Source organism: Antechinus flavipes, chromosome 6 (assembly GCF_016432865.1).
Source record: "Antechinus flavipes isolate AdamAnt ecotype Samford, QLD, Australia chromosome 6, AdamAnt_v2, whole genome shotgun sequence".
NCBI lineage: Eukaryota > Metazoa > Chordata > Mammalia > Dasyuromorphia > Dasyuridae > Antechinus > Antechinus flavipes.
In genome coordinates this window covers 221,631,752-221,649,483 of record NC_067403.1, presented here as the reverse complement: position 1 = coordinate 221,649,483, position 17,732 = coordinate 221,631,752, and the positions used below count along the sequence as shown (strand labels likewise).

The window sequence follows — 17,732 nt, the reverse complement described above, 5'->3', positions numbered from 1 at the left end:
GGAGAGAAATAATTTTTTTTCCCAAGGACAGGCTACATAGTTTTGTTAGGAGCTACAGTAAAGTGAATAAGCTTATCTTTTTCTTTCTCTAAGCAGATAGATGGTATAATGGATAGAATAGTAGATATGGAGCCCAGAAGATATAAGTTCAAAAACTATCACTACATGACCTTATGCAGATCATGTAATCTCCCACCTTTTCAATGTCTTTATCTGTAGAATAGAGATAATAATAACCTTCATAGAGTTGTTGGTAGCCATCATTGCAGACAATGTAGGTTTCACAAACCGTAAGGTGATATGTGACTGTTAGCTTTTACAATTTAATCTCTGTAATTTAGTCTGTTCTCTGGATTTTTAAGTTGGTGCTTCTTTCACAGTCAATAGTATTTTCTACTTTACCAAAAGGGTGTGTTACATGCCGCCAAAGAAGTAACCATTCTTTGATTTATTTGGCTAAAACCTGCACATCAACAGTAATACTCAGTCACTCCTGTGCTTCCAGTGAGTCAGATGCCAAGAAATAATCATATTTTCTCACATACAATCTGGATCCATAACATTAGCAAATGTGTGAAATGCCACTGGGCTGGCTTAGAGACAGTTCTCAGAATACTTGCAGGAATATAGCAAGTGTTGGAAAGGCTATCTAGATCTATCCACCTTTCCCTACCTCCTGTGCTCAGAGGTTATTTCCTATACCATTAATATGGTCTGGCATGTTTTCTTTGACAAAGATCCCACCAGGAATATGTTAAGGGCACATTTTGCTTTTACTTTATCAGTGAATGAGGCTTACAGAAAAGTCATCCATGTTGATGACAGAGCGAGGGCAGTAGCATTTTATTATTGTATTATTGTCAAATAGCTTCCATGCAAGGATCTGAGAGCATTTGGCCAAGATAATAACAAACTCCTGTAACTTATGTGTTAACTGAGAACTCTATGGGTCATAGACATAGGGAACATTACATGGTAAGGTGAGACTAATTTCTTCCCAGCAAAGAACTAGTGATAGAACTAAGCTCAAACTCAGTTTCTCTTCCTTTTATTTCCATTTTTTTTTCTATTTGATGGATTACATTTACTTTTGTGTTCCTTATAATTACTTCTCTTCCTTGGCTGATAGAGTGCCAGAATTGGAATACAGATAACCTGGATTTGGATCCTGTGTCAGAAACTCACTAGTTATGTAACCTTGGAGAGTTCCTTCATGTACACAATGGGAATACTAATATCATTTATCTCCAGATATTGACAAGATCAAAGTATATAATATAAAGTGCTTTGCCAATCTTAAAGCACTAAACGATGGAGAGGAAAAGAAATAAGTAGTTACCCCTATGCAGTGAATTATGATAAATTTTTAAAACAAATATTATCTCATTTGATCCTCACAATAATCCTGTTGACATTGTTTACTGATTCTCTCCAGTTTATTTTTATTTATTTATTTATTTTTTATTTTTGCAAGGCAATTGGCATTAAGCGATTTGCCCAGGGTCCTTCAATTAGTGTTAAGTATCTGAGCTCACATTTGAACCTGGCTCCTCCTGACTTTAGGGCCAGTGCTCTATCCACATTACCATCTAGCTGCCCCTCTCCAGTTTATAAGTGAGAGTTAAGGCAGTGGATGAATAGAGAGGTAGGTGTTGTTTTATCTCTACTTGATGGTTAAGGAAACTGAGAAAAGTTCAAATGATTTGTCCAAGGTTACATATTTATTAACTCTGAGTAGTTGTCCTTTCTCAGTTCATAAAATTAGTGGTTCTCAGGTAACCAACAAATATGAATTGAGTGCCTACCATATATAGGACTCTCTACTAGAGCTCTAAAGAATACATAAAGATTCAATTATTCCTTTATTATGTCTTGTGACTTTTTTTTGTTGTTGAGGCCATCGGAGTTAGGTGACTAGGATCACAATATTAGTATCAAGTGAATGAGGCTGGATTTGAACTCTGGTCCTACTAGCTCCAGGTTTGATGTTCTATCCATTATACTACCTAGCTGCCTCCTGATCTTTCTTAGTATTTTCCCCTTAGATTTCCATTTACCTTCACAGGACTGATGCTTTGCACAGAGCTTTATATGCCACAGATACAATAAATGTGGCAATACATTCTGTCTCTATGCATAGATGTCATACATGTAGGCTCTTGATGTTTTTTTTCCTTTTCAATTCTTTAAACACTTATTTAGCTTTTACTATGTCCAAGGTGGGCATTTGAGAGACCAAAAGTACCCTCCATCTAGGAGCTTGCTTCATATATGGGAGATGTCTTCTATGCATACATGAATAAACACTAAGTTATACAAAGTAATTTCCAAGGACAGCTAGCACTATTAGCTGGAGTTGGGAATATATCAGGAAAGATCTTGAGAAGAGATGGCATCTGAGCTATGCTTTCATCTGGCTAGTGATGCTAAAGGGTCATGGGAAAAGTACTTTAGGAACAGCATGTAAACATTCATGGAAAGAGATGGAACTTTATGTACTGTGAACAGCTAACAGGCCAGTTGGACTGGATTGCACTCTTGAAACAACTCTGGAAAGGTAAACGGGAGCCATATTGAATTGTATCATATTGGACTGGAACCAAATTTGATGAGTAAGGCAGTACAAATTCCACCTTCATCCTTCCTTATCTCTAGCAGTACAAATCAATATTTCATATGAACACATTTTTGTTATCTACATAAAGTGCTTGCTAATACAGTCACTTACTGATTTGTCAAGATATTTATTCAACTACCTGCTAAACATTTTAGGAGGGAAATAAATCTTACCTTCTCCACCTTCATCTGAAAGAAAACAACTTGCTAGCCAAAGTTGAAACTATTCCCTCCCACTTTTTCTTTTACAGCTTTTCAGGTGAAGGAGAAATTTCTCTAAGATGCCCATAGAGATTTTTAAACAAAGATACTGAGATTAAAAAAAGGGGTAGAGAGATAGAATCTCTGCTGTCTCTGTCAGAAAGGTACTGACTGCTTAGTGTGGGAGCCTCATACTCAGTTAATGTATCTATGAGATGTGTTGATAAAGTAAGAAACTTTGTACTGAGCAGAGGGCATTGAGAATGCATCCATTCTGCCTGTCTGCTGCCAGGTTGGTCTTAATGTTGTTTCTAGTTCTGAGAGATGAAGAACTCCACCTGAAGAAGTTAGAACAGAAAGGTGATGTTATACTCTGATAATCAATTAGTTAATCAGACATTGTATAGATTCTAAGGATAGAACTCAAGTCTGGAGAATCTCTGCCTTATGTTTCATTTGGGAAAATGGGGTTCTATGTTCATAATTTTAAAAATCTGTACTCATAATAAATAAGATTGTGGTGTGTGTGTGTAAGGGCACAAGATGTTGAGATGATTAGAAAAATTCTTATATATATGAATTCTTATATATTCTTATATAAGTGGAGCTTGAAATGAGTTTTAATGGATTTTAGAAGGTAGAGATAAGGAAGAAACTAGCTAATGGTAAAAAATAAAAGTGGGAGGCTTACATAATTAAATTTCAGAAACTGTATTTGATGGGCAAATCAGCCACTCTATCTGCTGCTCTTTAGGGATCCCTTGTCGTCTCTCTAGAAAATTTACCTGCTCTTATGAGATTAGCGATAGATGACAATGATGGCCAGAAGCATCTTGGCAAATGTCCTCATTTTTTTTTTCAGTGAGAGTTAGATTTTCCAAAGCACTGGGACAGAGAGAATCTAGGAAGTTTGAGCAGGGATGAAAAGACTTGGAAATTCTGCTATAGTGAGAGGGAAAGTGAATTGATTAGAGGGGTAAAAATATCTTGCTTTGTTACAGTGAGGGCTCAGTTGAGATTATATAGGATTAATTTATTGTGGATCCAGTGGATTTGACTTCAGATTTTTTTTTCTGAAGCAATTAGGGTTATGTGACTTGCCCAGGGTCATACAACTAGGCAGTATTAAGTGTTTGACGCCAGATTTAAACTCAGATACTCCTGACTTCTGGGCTGGTGCCCAGACTGAGCCATCTAATTGCCCCTGACTTCAGATTCTTGACTTCAGGCCCAGCCCTATAACTTTTCCACCATTACAATGAAACTAAGAAATAGCCATTTTCTTTCACAACAGGATAATCCATTATCTACCATGCTATGACCTCAAGAGGGAAGCATCTAAAAAGAGACATTTGTCACCTTGCTTTATGACATGTCATAACATACAGCATGCTTGGTAGAAGAAAATTTTCTGTCCATTTCTTTGGGATCTGTGGATATATGCAAATTGAAGAAACTTTCACTTTATATGACAGCATATTTTATTTGTCAGAAAATGAGTAGCTTTGTTATGAAATAACCAATATATGTTCTTTGTAACAACTGTTGATGGGTTTTGAATTCTATACACTTTTTGGCTGTCTCCAGTGTTTTTATTTATAAGATTATTGCTCAGTTTCTGATTTGTTTCTTACCCCACTGAATTTTTTATAAAACTTTCTGTATATTTCTAACCTGGGATTTATGTATTATATTGTTTTTTCCATGGTACTGCTAGGGCATCGTAGCTCCTCTCATTACAGTAGCTTTGTCATTGGCCTAGATAAAGGAGTCCTCAAACTTTTTAAATAGGGGGCCAGTTCACTGTCCCTCAGACTGTTGGAGGGCCGGACTATGGTAAAAACAAAAACTTTGTTTTGTGGGCCTTTAAATAAAGGAATTTATAGCCCTGGGTGAGATGGATAAGAGTCTTCAGCTGCTGCATCTGGCCCGCGGGCCATAGTTTGAGGACTCCTGGCCCTAGAATATTTGATGTAAAAATTTTAAACATTAAAAATTATCCCTTCCTTTCTAAATACATGGTGTCAGACAAATACTTTCAAATGATGAAATTACTTAACTGCCTCAGTTTCCTTCTCTGCAAAATGACAGGGTAAAACTAGATAGTCTGTGAAGTCTTTTCCAGAACTTATTATAATCTTAAATAAATACAAACTATCATTCAAAATTCTAAAATATTTCAAATCTCTAATAACCAGAGATAGGGATGAAGTCATACTTAAAGATTATTTTAATGACAAGAGAACTATTCGGTTCTGCAAACATATATTGTATCTAGAATATATTGCAGCATATTCAACATATATAGGACTGCTTGCCATCTGGGGGGGGGGTAGAGAGAGGAAGGGAGGGGAAAAATCAGAACAGAAGTGAGTGCAAGGGATAATGTGGTAAAAAAAAATTACCCTGGCATGGGTTCTGTCAATAAAAAGTTATTATATTAAAAAAAAAACACCAGTAAAAATTAAAAAAAAATAAATAAAAATAAAAAATTTTAAATTAAAAAAAAAGATTGTTTTTATGAACCTATCAGACTGGATGGGAAAGATCATATTTGATTGGCTGAAGGCAGATAAACATACTATTTCCATTGCTGGTAGAGCAAAATCTGTGTTTAACAATTGGGGAATGGCTGAACAAATTATGGCATGTGGATGTGATTGAACATTACTGTACCATAAGAAATGGCAAATATGAAAAATTTAGAGAAATATGGGAATGTTTAGATTTCTTTACTCTATATAGAGTAAAGAAAACAGAACCAAAAGAATAGCATATACAGTGACTAAAACAATATCAATTAAAAGTTATAGTGGAGAGGAAACAAACTGATCATTTATTTACATGGTTATCTTTACTGCTACACTGCCAAAGTTAAAGGACAAATCTATCTTTTCTGTTAATAAAAAATCAAATCATTTTTCTTCGATAATGTAAATTGAAAAGTGGCTTGGGTATTAGGAAGTATCTATAATAGCAAAACAAAATGCATCAAAATTTTTAAAAATAAAATATAATATCCATGAAAAACAATTTTTTTTTTGGTGAGGAAGAGGTCTGGGAAAAGATCAAGACATAAGAATTTAAGAGCTGGAAGAAAGGGATCTTGGGAATCACAAGTCCGGATCTCTTATTTTTACAGATGAGAAAAATGAGACTCACAGGTGAAGAGATGGATTCTGAACAGCCTGGCAACAAAGATTTGGGCCAAGCCGCAGGGCTGGAACTCAGGAGTCCTTTTAATTCCTGGTCTGGTGATTTTTTTCCACTAGATGACTGATTATAGAGTAGGAAATTTTCCTATTAACTGCCAGAGGATGTGGTTCCTCTGGAATTTATTCTGGGACGCATCATTCAAAATTTTGGAATATTCATTGAAGATGGTTAGGTATAAAGAAGCATCATGTCCTAGGAACATTCCACTTCTGATTAAGTCATGTCTCCTTTTAAGACTTTCTGAAATCTCAGGTCTTGTTTTCATCTAATTCTACAAAAAGACCGCAAATGATTTCTTCTTCTCCTCCTCCCTTCATCCCCTCTCCCCTCCACCCTCAATTCCCCATATCAGTTCTAAATGGCTCCAGGGATCTCTTGCTATTCTTTTCATCATCACTAACTACACCATCATCATTATTAGGCAATTTATTCAACCCAGTTATTGAAATGCTTTTCATCAGTTAACATTTCCTGGAGTTACAGGATCATAATTTTATAGCTAGAAGAAGCTCTGAGGCCACCTCAGCTAACATTCTGTTTTCACAAATGAGGAAACTGAGGAAAAGAGAAAAGAAATGACTAATGCAAACTTAATCAGGTAGTATATACTAGAGACGTGTGCTCTTAACCTAGGATGTGTTGTATTCTTTCCACTGAATTATACTAATTCCAAAGGAAAAAAAAAAACACACACAAGTCCCTTTCCCTTACCATGGTGCTCTATATCTTAATTTCTCTGGGTCTCAGTTTCCTCATTTGTAAAATCAGGGATTGTATTAGATTCTAGCCCTCAATCTTTGGTACTACTCTCCATGTAGATACATGAGGTGCTTAGCAGAGTGCCTGGCACATGTTAGACAATTAATAAATCTTTATTGACTGATATGAAAGCATGGATTTCTCTAGACTTTTGTTTCTATCCTACTATATAAGCATTCATTCTTCTTAAAATAGGGACTTAATGACCATCTCATCTAGTTGTCCAGATAATAAACTGACAATATGATGACATCATCTGAGAAAATAAAGTTGTTAAAAATGACCTGTGTTTTGGCCTCTGAGCTAGTGCTATTTTGATCTATTATTTATACAGTAGCACCTTAAAATTAATTTTTTACAGCAGATTAAAGTCACTGAACTATGCATATTCTTGGAAATAGTGACACTATGACTAGAACTATATTTTTAAAAGATTAAAGAAAAGAACCCATTCGTATATGTGTAAGTAAATACGCACACGTGTGCATATATACAAATATATAAAACACATATAAATTTATACAGGCATACAAATATACATGTACACATATAGAATATGCAATAAGTATATATACACACATGCATTTTACCTATACATAACTGTGCATGTGTATATGTATGCTGCTTTTTATGGTAATTCAAAATTGGAAATTAAGGGGGATGCTTAACTTTTTTGAATGGAAAAACAAATTATGTTATATGACATAACATAATAACAGAATGTTACTAAGGCAAAAGAAAAAAAAAACCCTGGATAAAATATTATTGAATTGTTATGTCTAATCTGTTAGGAGTTTTTGAATCATTAAGTTGCCTCAAGCCTTTTTGGAACTAAATTGAGGTATAAAACTTAGATAATATGAAATGACTGAAAGAAAAATAATCCTAAATTTAAAGGTCTCAAATTCATAGGAGGTTTAATGTGGAAGACTATAAATATACCATTTCTGTGCTGATTAGAATGTCCAAGTGCTATTTGTGATCCTTCTTTATTTCTTAATTATTTATTTAATATTTTATTTTCCCTAGTTACATGCGAAAAACATTTCTAACATTTGAAAAATTTGAGTTCCAAATTCTCTCCCTCCCTTTCTTCCTCCCTCATTGAGAAGGCAAGCCATTTGATCTAGGTTATACATGTGCAGACATGCAAGACATATTTTTATGTTAGTCATGTTGCAAAAGAAAACACAGACCAAAAAAATCCATGAAAAATGGAGAATTTAAAAAAAGGTATACTTTGATCTGCATTGAGACTTCATCAGTTCTTTCTCCTTTATTGAAGAACCTCTTGGACCCTCCTTTTAAAGAGTCTCTTGATTCAAAATGGAAATGAATTATATTTCTGGCTATTTGCTATGGGGCACAAATATGTTGTTTCCGTTGACTTAAAACTAACTTAATCCTGCTTTTCTTATAAGAGAGACAGTGTTGGTATAGCCAAGTGGATGGAATGTTGGACTTTGGAAGGAGCATGCAATTTAGAAGCAGGATGCTTGAGTTGCAACCCTTATTCTGAGGCTATTTATACAGCCATTAGTAAGTCATAGGAAGTCCAGCTTTTGGCTTTCAATTCCTTATTTGTCAAATGAGTAGATTGGACTAAATGATTTCTGAAGTCTCTTTCATCTTTACATATGTGAACTTTTAACTCAGAGAGATCTGGATTCAACTCCTATTTATAACATGTATAACAAAGCAGAAAGGAACCTTGGAAGTAATCAAAGCTGACCTCATTCTATGATTAAGGCTCATAAAAAGGAAACGATCTTGATAGTTTTCCTCATCTGTAAAATGGGCATTGTGATAGTTGGAATTGTTGGAAGCTCAAATGAGATACAGTTCCTAAAGCACTTTTCAAACTTCAAAGTACTATATAAATGGAAGTCACCATCTTTTGTTTCCCTTTCCCCACATATGTAGCAATTGTTTTTATGATTAAGTTTTGTTATATTATAGTTCTGTGGAGAGAAAATATCAATGCTGGTGAATTTTGAATATTGTGAAATAAAACTGGGAAGACTTGATCTTCCACACTTAATCTTCTTCCACACTCAAGACTGAGCTACTGATTGTTCCTGACAGCTTGTGACTTTTAAGCCAATTTAAAAATTTTCCCCAGTTGTTGCAAAGTCTTCTTTTTTATTGACTTTCCTCTTATCTGGCTTCCTGTTGGTTATGGAAATTTCTGAGTGAGTATTGAGGGCTGAAACAATTCCAGTGTAAGGATTCACCTTTAATACAAAGTGGTGCAAATGTTATGTATGTTGGCTGAACTGGAACATTGGGTAACTCACCCATAAAATGTGAGATACAGGAAGCCGATCTTCTTGCCAAGTTTAATGACTTCTCCTCTCTGTGCAGCTGCTCCAGTCAGCCGTACTATACCAATTTTCTTAAGAGCAGACAGCCAATTATAGGTATGTTCATCACTTGTTAAAACATCTTCAAAATCCAGAGTAGGAAGCTGGAGATTTGAGCCCCAATACTGACATTCTGAGGATTGAGAAAAGGCAAAATATCATTATTTTGATATTGCTATTCCTTCGCGTTAATAACAGAAAGGCCATCTTTCTAAATGATGCTAACTTACTTAATATTTTATTTTCCCTAGTTACATGTAAAAAACATTTCTAACATTTGAAAAATTTGAGTTCCAAATTCTCTCCCTCTCTGATGAGAGAGGCAATCCTGTGAAATAGGGTAGTATAGACATTACTATCCCTATTTCACCAATGGGGAAACTGAGGCCCAGATTAACAATGTGAGTTTCTTAAATACTCCCAACAAGTAAGGGACAGAGTTGGGAGCTCAAAACTCATATCTTTGGACCTTAAGTTTTCTGCTCTTTCTGCTAAGTAGGGGAGGTAAGATGTGCCCAAGTTATCTACAAGGTAGAAGCAAAATTATAATTAGACAGAAAAATAGATTATTATGAAACTCCTGAGAAAGATCTTAATTCTCAGATCTCATTCTTCCTCAGTGTATAGATGGATACCAACTGAAACTAAATAAAATTTGCAGGTGATATTCATTATGAGAGTCATTTGCAGTTACCTATGGAATTGGTGAGATACATCCTTTACTTCTGTGCCCCTCATGTGCCTGGAATCTGTTAAGAAATATTTTTGGGGATTTCTACTTTATTTACCATTTAGTTGTGTTGTTGCAAAGGGTATGATAAAGTCAATGGGATGCCATTTGCAAAATGAGAATGAGAATAGCAAAGGAAGAATACATGCTTTTCATCAGAAGAAGGATAAATCTTTTTACAGCTTGCCTCTTCGGAGATAGGATTTCCTGGAATTCAGTGGAAACTGCCCAGAGTGAGGGCAGAATGAGAACTTGGTTCTGGGACATTAAGATTGCATCTTGGGCTCTAAACCAGTGAAGCAGGTTCTTGCTGGCAGCATCACAGGAGATAAAATAATAAATAATAGGAGGCATGGATGCTGAGCTGTTCTTCTAACTGAACAATACTGAATATGTAAATTATTCAGTAGAATTATTCACTGCAGAAAGATGAAAGTAAAATCAATGTTTTTTAAAACCCTCTGAATTGCAAACTAGTGTCTTCAAGAGAAGGCAAAACAGAAAAGAAATCAAACTTTGCCAGGGGATATAATTTGGATATTAGCAACTACATTCAAAAAGGATATCTGTATTTTTCACTTTGGTTTCTAGTGCTCATTCACATCTTGTTATGAAGCTAAAACCCACTTTAAGTGGGAGGCTAAGTGTTTAAGATCTTGGAACTAGTTTGTCTCATTTAAACCTTTTTTATTTTTCCAACTTGAAATCTATTTCATCTTAAAGGACAAGATTTACAATTTAGGATGAATAATAGACCAATGATATCCTACCAGAGATTTTCACTTTTCCCAGGTTTGCTGAAGAAAGGAAAATAAGCATTTTATTTTGAAAGGAGTCCTCCCTGTATAAAAATGGAAAGTTCAAAGACCACCAGTCCTAGGGGTCTTTCTTCTGTCCTGTTGTATAAGGACACCTTCAGAGGGGGGTACTGGAGCCAACTTGAAGGTAACCAGCTGAAGAACTGATTGTAACATTTTTAGTATGAGCATTTTCACCCTTGGAAGTCAGCAAATGCTACAAAATAGGATTTGATTTTGTCGAATGGACAAAATGTTTATAATGCTGATAAGACTTAAAAACCTATTGTGTGTACATCTTCCCCTCTCCCCCTCCCAAGCTGGTTGTTGAATATTCAACAGCATACTCCTGCTTGCAGAAGCACACATGCATGTGTATCTGTGAGATGTATATGTACTTGGTGTGTGCACATATGCTCCTATCATCATGAAAGGCTTAATATCTATCCATCTATTCATCCATCATCTATCCATCTATGCATCCATCCATCATCTATGCATCCATCCATCAATCATCTATGCATCCATCATCTATGCATCCATCATCTATGCATCCATCCATCATCTATCCATCCATCCATCATCTATTTATATCTATTTACCATACCCTAGTTTTTAAGTTATTAGATACAATAGCTTATACCACATGCTAAGTTTTTGCTGGGTCAAAACTATCTACTGGTCATAGATTTTTTTTTTTTTCGTGTTTGTTTGTTTTGGTATTCCCTTGATAGAATGAAAACTTGAGGACAGGATTCTTCCATTTTTGTTTCTTTATGTCCCTAGCATGTCACAATGTAGATTTAATAAGTGCTTGTTGATTGATGGATTGGCTCCTTTAGAAGATATTTTAACTCAGACTACTATGATTCCCTTTATTGAATCATAATTGAGCCAGTCACACTAAACACATCTATATTATTGTATTCAATTCTATGTGCCAAGTTTTTGTGTGTTGTATGTGACTACTCTGTCCTCTTGGTTTCTTTCTTCTCTGATTTTTGTGACTCTACTATATTCTGTGTTCTCCAATTGTTACTGTTTGTCCTTTGTTCTCGAAGAGGACCATGATATCAAGGGGAGGGGATGTTATGACATGCAAGTAATTGGATTTAAGTGAGGGAGGGCTGCCTCACTTTCCCCTTCAGAATCATTTGGGTCTGGTAAGATATGAATCAGGATGACTGGTTTTAAGCTAAGGTCTTCAACAGGTCTCAGTTGGATTGAGGCCATTCCCATTTAGTGCATTCTCCTATAGAAGTGTGTGAAAGCTCCTCAGTCCCCTCTCTTGGACCATCACCCATCTCCTAACTTCTCAAGCAAATTCTGTTCTTGGCCCTCTTTTCACTCTATATTCTTTCTTAATGGCATTAGATGCCATAGGATCAATTAGCATCTCCATGTAGATAACATACCTATACAGATATGTACATACATATATACTTATATGTAAAAATATATACATATATGTACATATATACGTTTACTATCAAAATCTGTTCTGAACATCAAGCACCTATCACAATTGCTGGCTTGCCACACCCACTGACATGTCTTGTTGACAAATCGGCCTCAACATAGCTCGAATGGAATCCTTCGACTCTTTCTCTAAGTGTTTTTTTTTTTTTTTTGATCATTTTCCCCTTTTTCTGCTGATTTCACTACTATCCTTCACTCAGATCTGTAATGTGAGACTTGTTTTTTGTTTTTACCATTCCCTTTTTGATCCCCACCAAAGGTAAGTTTCCTATTGGGAATGATGTAGATGAGATTCTTGATTCAAGTTAGAAGCTGAATTAAATGACTACTAAGGTTCCTTGTTGTTTTTGATATTCTTTGATTCAACCCTAGCATACTGAATAACAATATGGGAGGAAAGTAGAGAATCAATAAACAAAGGAAATTAGACTATCAGAATTGAAAGGATGATACAGATTCTACAATAGACATCCTGTTTTATAGTGGAAAAAACCAAGACTTGCTAAAAGAATGAATGAAAGTAATCAGATCAACCCTCTTATTTGAGGAAAGAGTTGGTAGCTTATTCTGTCATGGGGGTTTTCAACATAAGGTTCATGAGATTGTTTTAAAAATATTATTAGTAGCATTTTATTATCAATTGGTTTCCTTTGTGAATCCTTTGAATTTTATCATGTGCATTTAAAAACAGTATTTTGAAAAGAAATCCATAGTTTGCTTCACTGGTCACTAAAAGAACCCTTGTTCTTTAGAAAGAATCTGATTTTCTTTACAGTACATGAGTTGGGAGGATATCAAAGTTTATCTAATTCAATTTTATAGATTGAAAAAAAAAAATGGAGGCCGAGAGAAGTTAATAAGATTGTCCAACATCAGAATTTGGAATCAGGTCTGCTGAGTCCAAATCTTTTCTTTTTCCTACTGAATTATTTCTACTGGCATCTTTTAAGTGACTGATACACCAACCAGCAATGAAAAAAAAATTATGGTCAATTTCTCTTCATCCCCTTCCTTATTGTCATTTTTAAGAGTCCTTTCCTCTCCTTTTCTCCTCTTCCCTTACCTCCAGTCTCATGTTGTGCTATAGAGTAAATCATCAGCAGGTAGGTTTTGCTCAGATTTATTTTAAAAAATAATAGAAACTTCTCAAGAACTTTAGATGTCCCTTCTATGAAATATTTATGAGGATGTATGAAAAACTCTGGGATAGGAATCTTAAGATCATAGCTCCAGAGCTAGGAAAAAACATGGGAAAGAAAGAAGTGATTTATTGGGAATGGGATGGAGAGGCAGATGATGGGGAAGAAAATGTGAAAAGCCTTATGTTAGAGATGAGACAAGGAATTCTAAGTGAAGAAAGAAAATATTTCACACTTAGGGGTGGAAAAGGTCAGCCTGTGCAAAGCAATGAAACTGGAAGATACGATATTGAATTTGGAGAACAATAAAAGTAAACTAACATAATGTGTAGCATGTGAGGAATAATGTTAAGTAACTTTGAAGGATTGTTAAGAACTTTAAATGCCAGATGGAAGATTTATCATAGAAATAACAGGGAATCATTTAAGCTTCTCAAACAGGGAAATGATGCTATTAAATTTCTGGGTGACTCAATCTAACCTTAAAGGTTCAACCATCACTTGTCATGAGCCAAATTTCAAATCTGTTCTTGTAGTAATGATTTTCTTGATTTCTGTACCCCAAGTATTTATTGAATATTTCTATTTGTACCCTTCCCATCATCTGGTTGAGTCAATTAGTATCCATTAAACACTTATCATTTGCCAGGCATGGATAAACAGAAAGAGAGACTCCTTCAATCTTATTATATCTAAAATGGAATCACAGAATTTTTTATGATAATTTTTTACTTTATTAAAGATTTTTATTTTTCAAAACAAATGCTTGGATAATTCTTCAGCATTAACCCTTGCAAAATCTCATGTTCCAATTTTCTCCCTTTCCTCTACTTCCTCCCCTCTAGATGGCAAGTAGTCCAACATATGTTAAACATGGCAGAAATATATATTAAATGCAATATATGCATACATATTTCTACAATTATTTTGCTGTACAAGAAAAATCAATTCAAACCAGAAAAAAATGAGAAACAAAATAAACTGTAAGCAAACAACATCAAATAGAGTGAGAATGTTATGTTGTGAAACACACTCAGTCCTGCAGCCCTCTCTCTGAAAGGCAGATGGCCCAAATCATCTCATTGTTAAGAAGAGCCATGTCCATCAGAATTGATCATTGTATAATCTTCTTGTTGCAGTGTACAATGAGAATCACAGAATTTAAGAGTTGGAGGGAATCTTGGTGGCCATATAACCTAACTTATTCCTGATAAGAAAGGAATTGTAAGCCTGAATAAGTTTAGGTTTTGTTAGCCTCATGAATATAATAAAGAAAACAATTATTGTAGATTGGAGAGGATAATGACTTTGTCCCTTGGGATGAGTTTTGTCTTTGTGCCTTTTTTATTCCCCCTGTTCTAGCTCTCATCTAAACGGGGTTTTGACATTTAGAAACTGGAAGACCTTAGCCCCTACAATGCCTTAGGAATAAAAGTAGCTAGGTGTTGTAATGGATAGAATTCCAGGCCTGGAATCAAGAAGATTCAACTTCCTAAGTTAAAATCTTAGCTTAGACAGTAGTGTGTGCTCTTGGGCAGATCACTAAGTCTGGTTGTCTCTATTTCCTCAACTGTAAAATGACGGGGAGAAAGAAATGTCAAACCACTCCAAGATCTTTGCCAAGAAAACCCCAAATGGGATCATGAGGAGTTGGACATGATTGAAAAATGACTAAACTGATATCTAAATAGCTTGATACTTGACACAGGGAATCTCTAACTGAAATAAAAAAAAAAAAACACTACAAGGAATGGATTTCTGTTTTCTCATTTCTAAATTGTGGGGGTTGGACTAGATGATTTGTTCAAATCTTTGATCTAAGGTTATCATAATATGAACCAGAACACAATCAAAAAGGTTTTCCCTTAAGTGCAAGTTCCAAGACTAATAGAATCTGCTGATGGTCTGAAAAAAGCAATAGAAAGTTTAGACCTAAAAATTATATCAGAATCTACTCTTCTCATTAGGAAGAGATAGCATGATAGCAGTAGCTATGTCAGAAGCTGGAGGCAAAGTGGAGTTCAATATTCTGTCTTAAATTCCTTAATATTTTAAAGTTCTGAGTAGAGTCATGATGCATTAGAGGCCACCACCTTGCTGAGCTCTTTTAACATTCCCTTCCAAACAACTCTTAAATAAGGCCTCAAATCAAATTTTAGGAGAAAACTAAGAAAACTTGGGAGGTTGGCAGAAGAAAGCTTTTACTTTGAGTTGTAGGAGAGCAGGAACCTGGTCACAGCTCCATGGCCAGCAGGGACTCCAATGCTTATAGTTATAGGGAACCAGGGGCCTTTCCTGGGCAAAGACAAAAATGCAGACCAAGGGACCACCTCTCTCACACATCTCCCCTTATCATACTACCTTGGAAACATCAAAAACTAGTGGAACCCAGAAATAGCTCTGAAAATAGCAGCATTAAAAAATCCTGAAGTTTGGAACACTGCTTCATTACCCCTAGGTGACTAGAGTCCAACTTTAACATAAAGTTCAAAGTCAAAAAATAGGCTGGAAAAATGAGCAAAAAACAAAACAGAGCAAAAAACAAAACAAAACAAAACAAAAAAGAACTTGGCCATAAAAACTTCCATAGTGGCAGAGAAGTCTAAAGCATAAATTCAGAAGACGATAATGATGTGGAAAACATACAAATAAAATCTCAAAGCCAATTGGACATAAGTCCACAAGAATTTCTGGAAGAGTTGAAGAAAAAGATACAAGTGGTAGAGGAAAAATTAATGAGAGTAATGCAAGACAGAGAATTAACAACTAAATAAAAGAGATACAAAAATCACTTAAAAAAGAACTCCTTAAAAAGGAAAATAGGCCAAATAGAAAGGACTCGTAATGAAAAATGCTATTTACTCCAGAGAAATATCTGATGAAATTTGAATGTAAAATGATTTTCTCACTTCATTTTTCTTGCTTTTTAAAAAAAAATATGGTTAATATGAAAATGGATACATGGATTACACATATATAATTGAAATCATATTGCCTCTTCAGTGGGTAAGGAAATAAGCAAAAGGGAGAGAATGTTAAAAACAAATAGCATATTATACATAATAGATTCTCAAGAACTCTTTGTTGTTTAATCAGAGAAATTCAAGTTAGACGAGATCTTGCATTTACTTCAGATTTCAAATTTTACAGAGGAAGAAACTGAGGCCCAAATGAAAAGATGTGCCTTAGATCATCCAAGTAATAAGCAAATCCTATGATTCCAAATCTGATATTCTTTCTAGCCTCAGACCACTTGCTAGTTGTATGACCCTGTGAAAATCATTAATTTTGGTTTGCCTTAGTTTCTCCAACTATAAAATAGGTATACAAATATTTACCTCTCAGAGTTGTTGTGAGGATCAAATGATATTTTCAAAGGAAATAAAGTGCTTAGCACAGTGCCTATTATGTAGTAGATACTCTAGAATAGATATTCCCTTTTTTTAAAAAACTGTATCACACTGTCTCTCTTCTACTTCTCTGGCATGTCTAGGTGTAGGGGATCTGGTCTAGTGAATAACAGGTTTGTAGAATCTGTTGATTGACAAGAAATGGAGGAAAAAATGGTTAACCTTTTCTTAAAGTAAAATTTTCATGTCAGAATACTTGTCTTTGTTATAAAAAATGGAATTCGTATCTATTAAGATAGTTTTTGCAAAGTTTTTTTCTCTTTTTCCCTAACGGTGAGGATAAGAGTAATGTAGGAGGGGGAAAAAGCCCTCCCAGATTGGGAGTCAGGATGGTGATGTAACAAGCACCCCTGGTACCATAAGCAACAAATTTTTGCGGATTCCACCCAGTACATTTTTGTCTAAAGCCATCTGAGCAGAACTATCAGCAGTTTTGACAACATTTGAACAAGCTGATGAAGAGCAAACATTGCAGTTCTGTAAAACTATTCAAACTTGTGAGTTTTATAAGGCTTGCTGTAAAGGCAGGAACTATGCTGACTTGTCTTTAAAGGACAAGGGAGGATTGAGAGTATTTTAAAACCTTCATATCTTCAATTACAAAACATTATTTAAAGATACAGAACCACAGCCAGTATTTTAGGGGACTAGTAATATTTATAGTTACCTATTCTATGGGGATCTAGTGAGAATCAGTGACATTTTTATGACTGACTTTGTAACTGTAATCTATTAATGCATCATAGAATCACAAAATTTAGAACTGGAAGGGACAAAGAAGCCATGATTTTTTTCTCACCTTGAAAAGGCACACGGCCCATGGTGACTTTGGCTAGCTCTAATCAATTTCTTCTAAAAATTGATGGAGTCTAATATTTGGCATACCTTAAATTGTGAGAAATCAGGATTAAGTTGTTTAAGTCTCTGTAGTTCTCGAGATCAATTCTTTTAGGTGGCCCATATTGTCTCAATTGCTTTTTCTATGCCAAATGAGCTTCAGAACCATGAAACCAGCCAGCTTT

General features: G+C 35.0%; 1 protein-coding gene and 1 long non-coding RNA gene across 4 annotated transcripts in view; one reads left to right on the top strand and one right to left on the bottom strand.

Moving 5' to 3' along the window:
• BBOX1 (gamma-butyrobetaine hydroxylase 1) overlaps window positions 1-17,732 on the bottom strand; it is a 105,429-nt gene that overhangs the window by 23,528 nt on the left and 64,169 nt on the right. For all 3 annotated transcript variants that reach the window (XM_051964231.1, XM_051964233.1, XM_051964232.1), the window contains one exon: window positions 9,090-9,288. In XM_051964231.1, the coding sequence (XP_051820191.1) occupies window positions 9,090-9,288 (199 nt within the window). The remainder of the gene's footprint in view (window positions 1-9,089; window positions 9,289-17,732) is intronic.
• LOC127539845 (uncharacterized) overlaps window positions 1-17,732 on the top strand; it is a 105,709-nt gene that overhangs the window by 53,458 nt on the left and 34,519 nt on the right. The window lies entirely within an intron of this gene.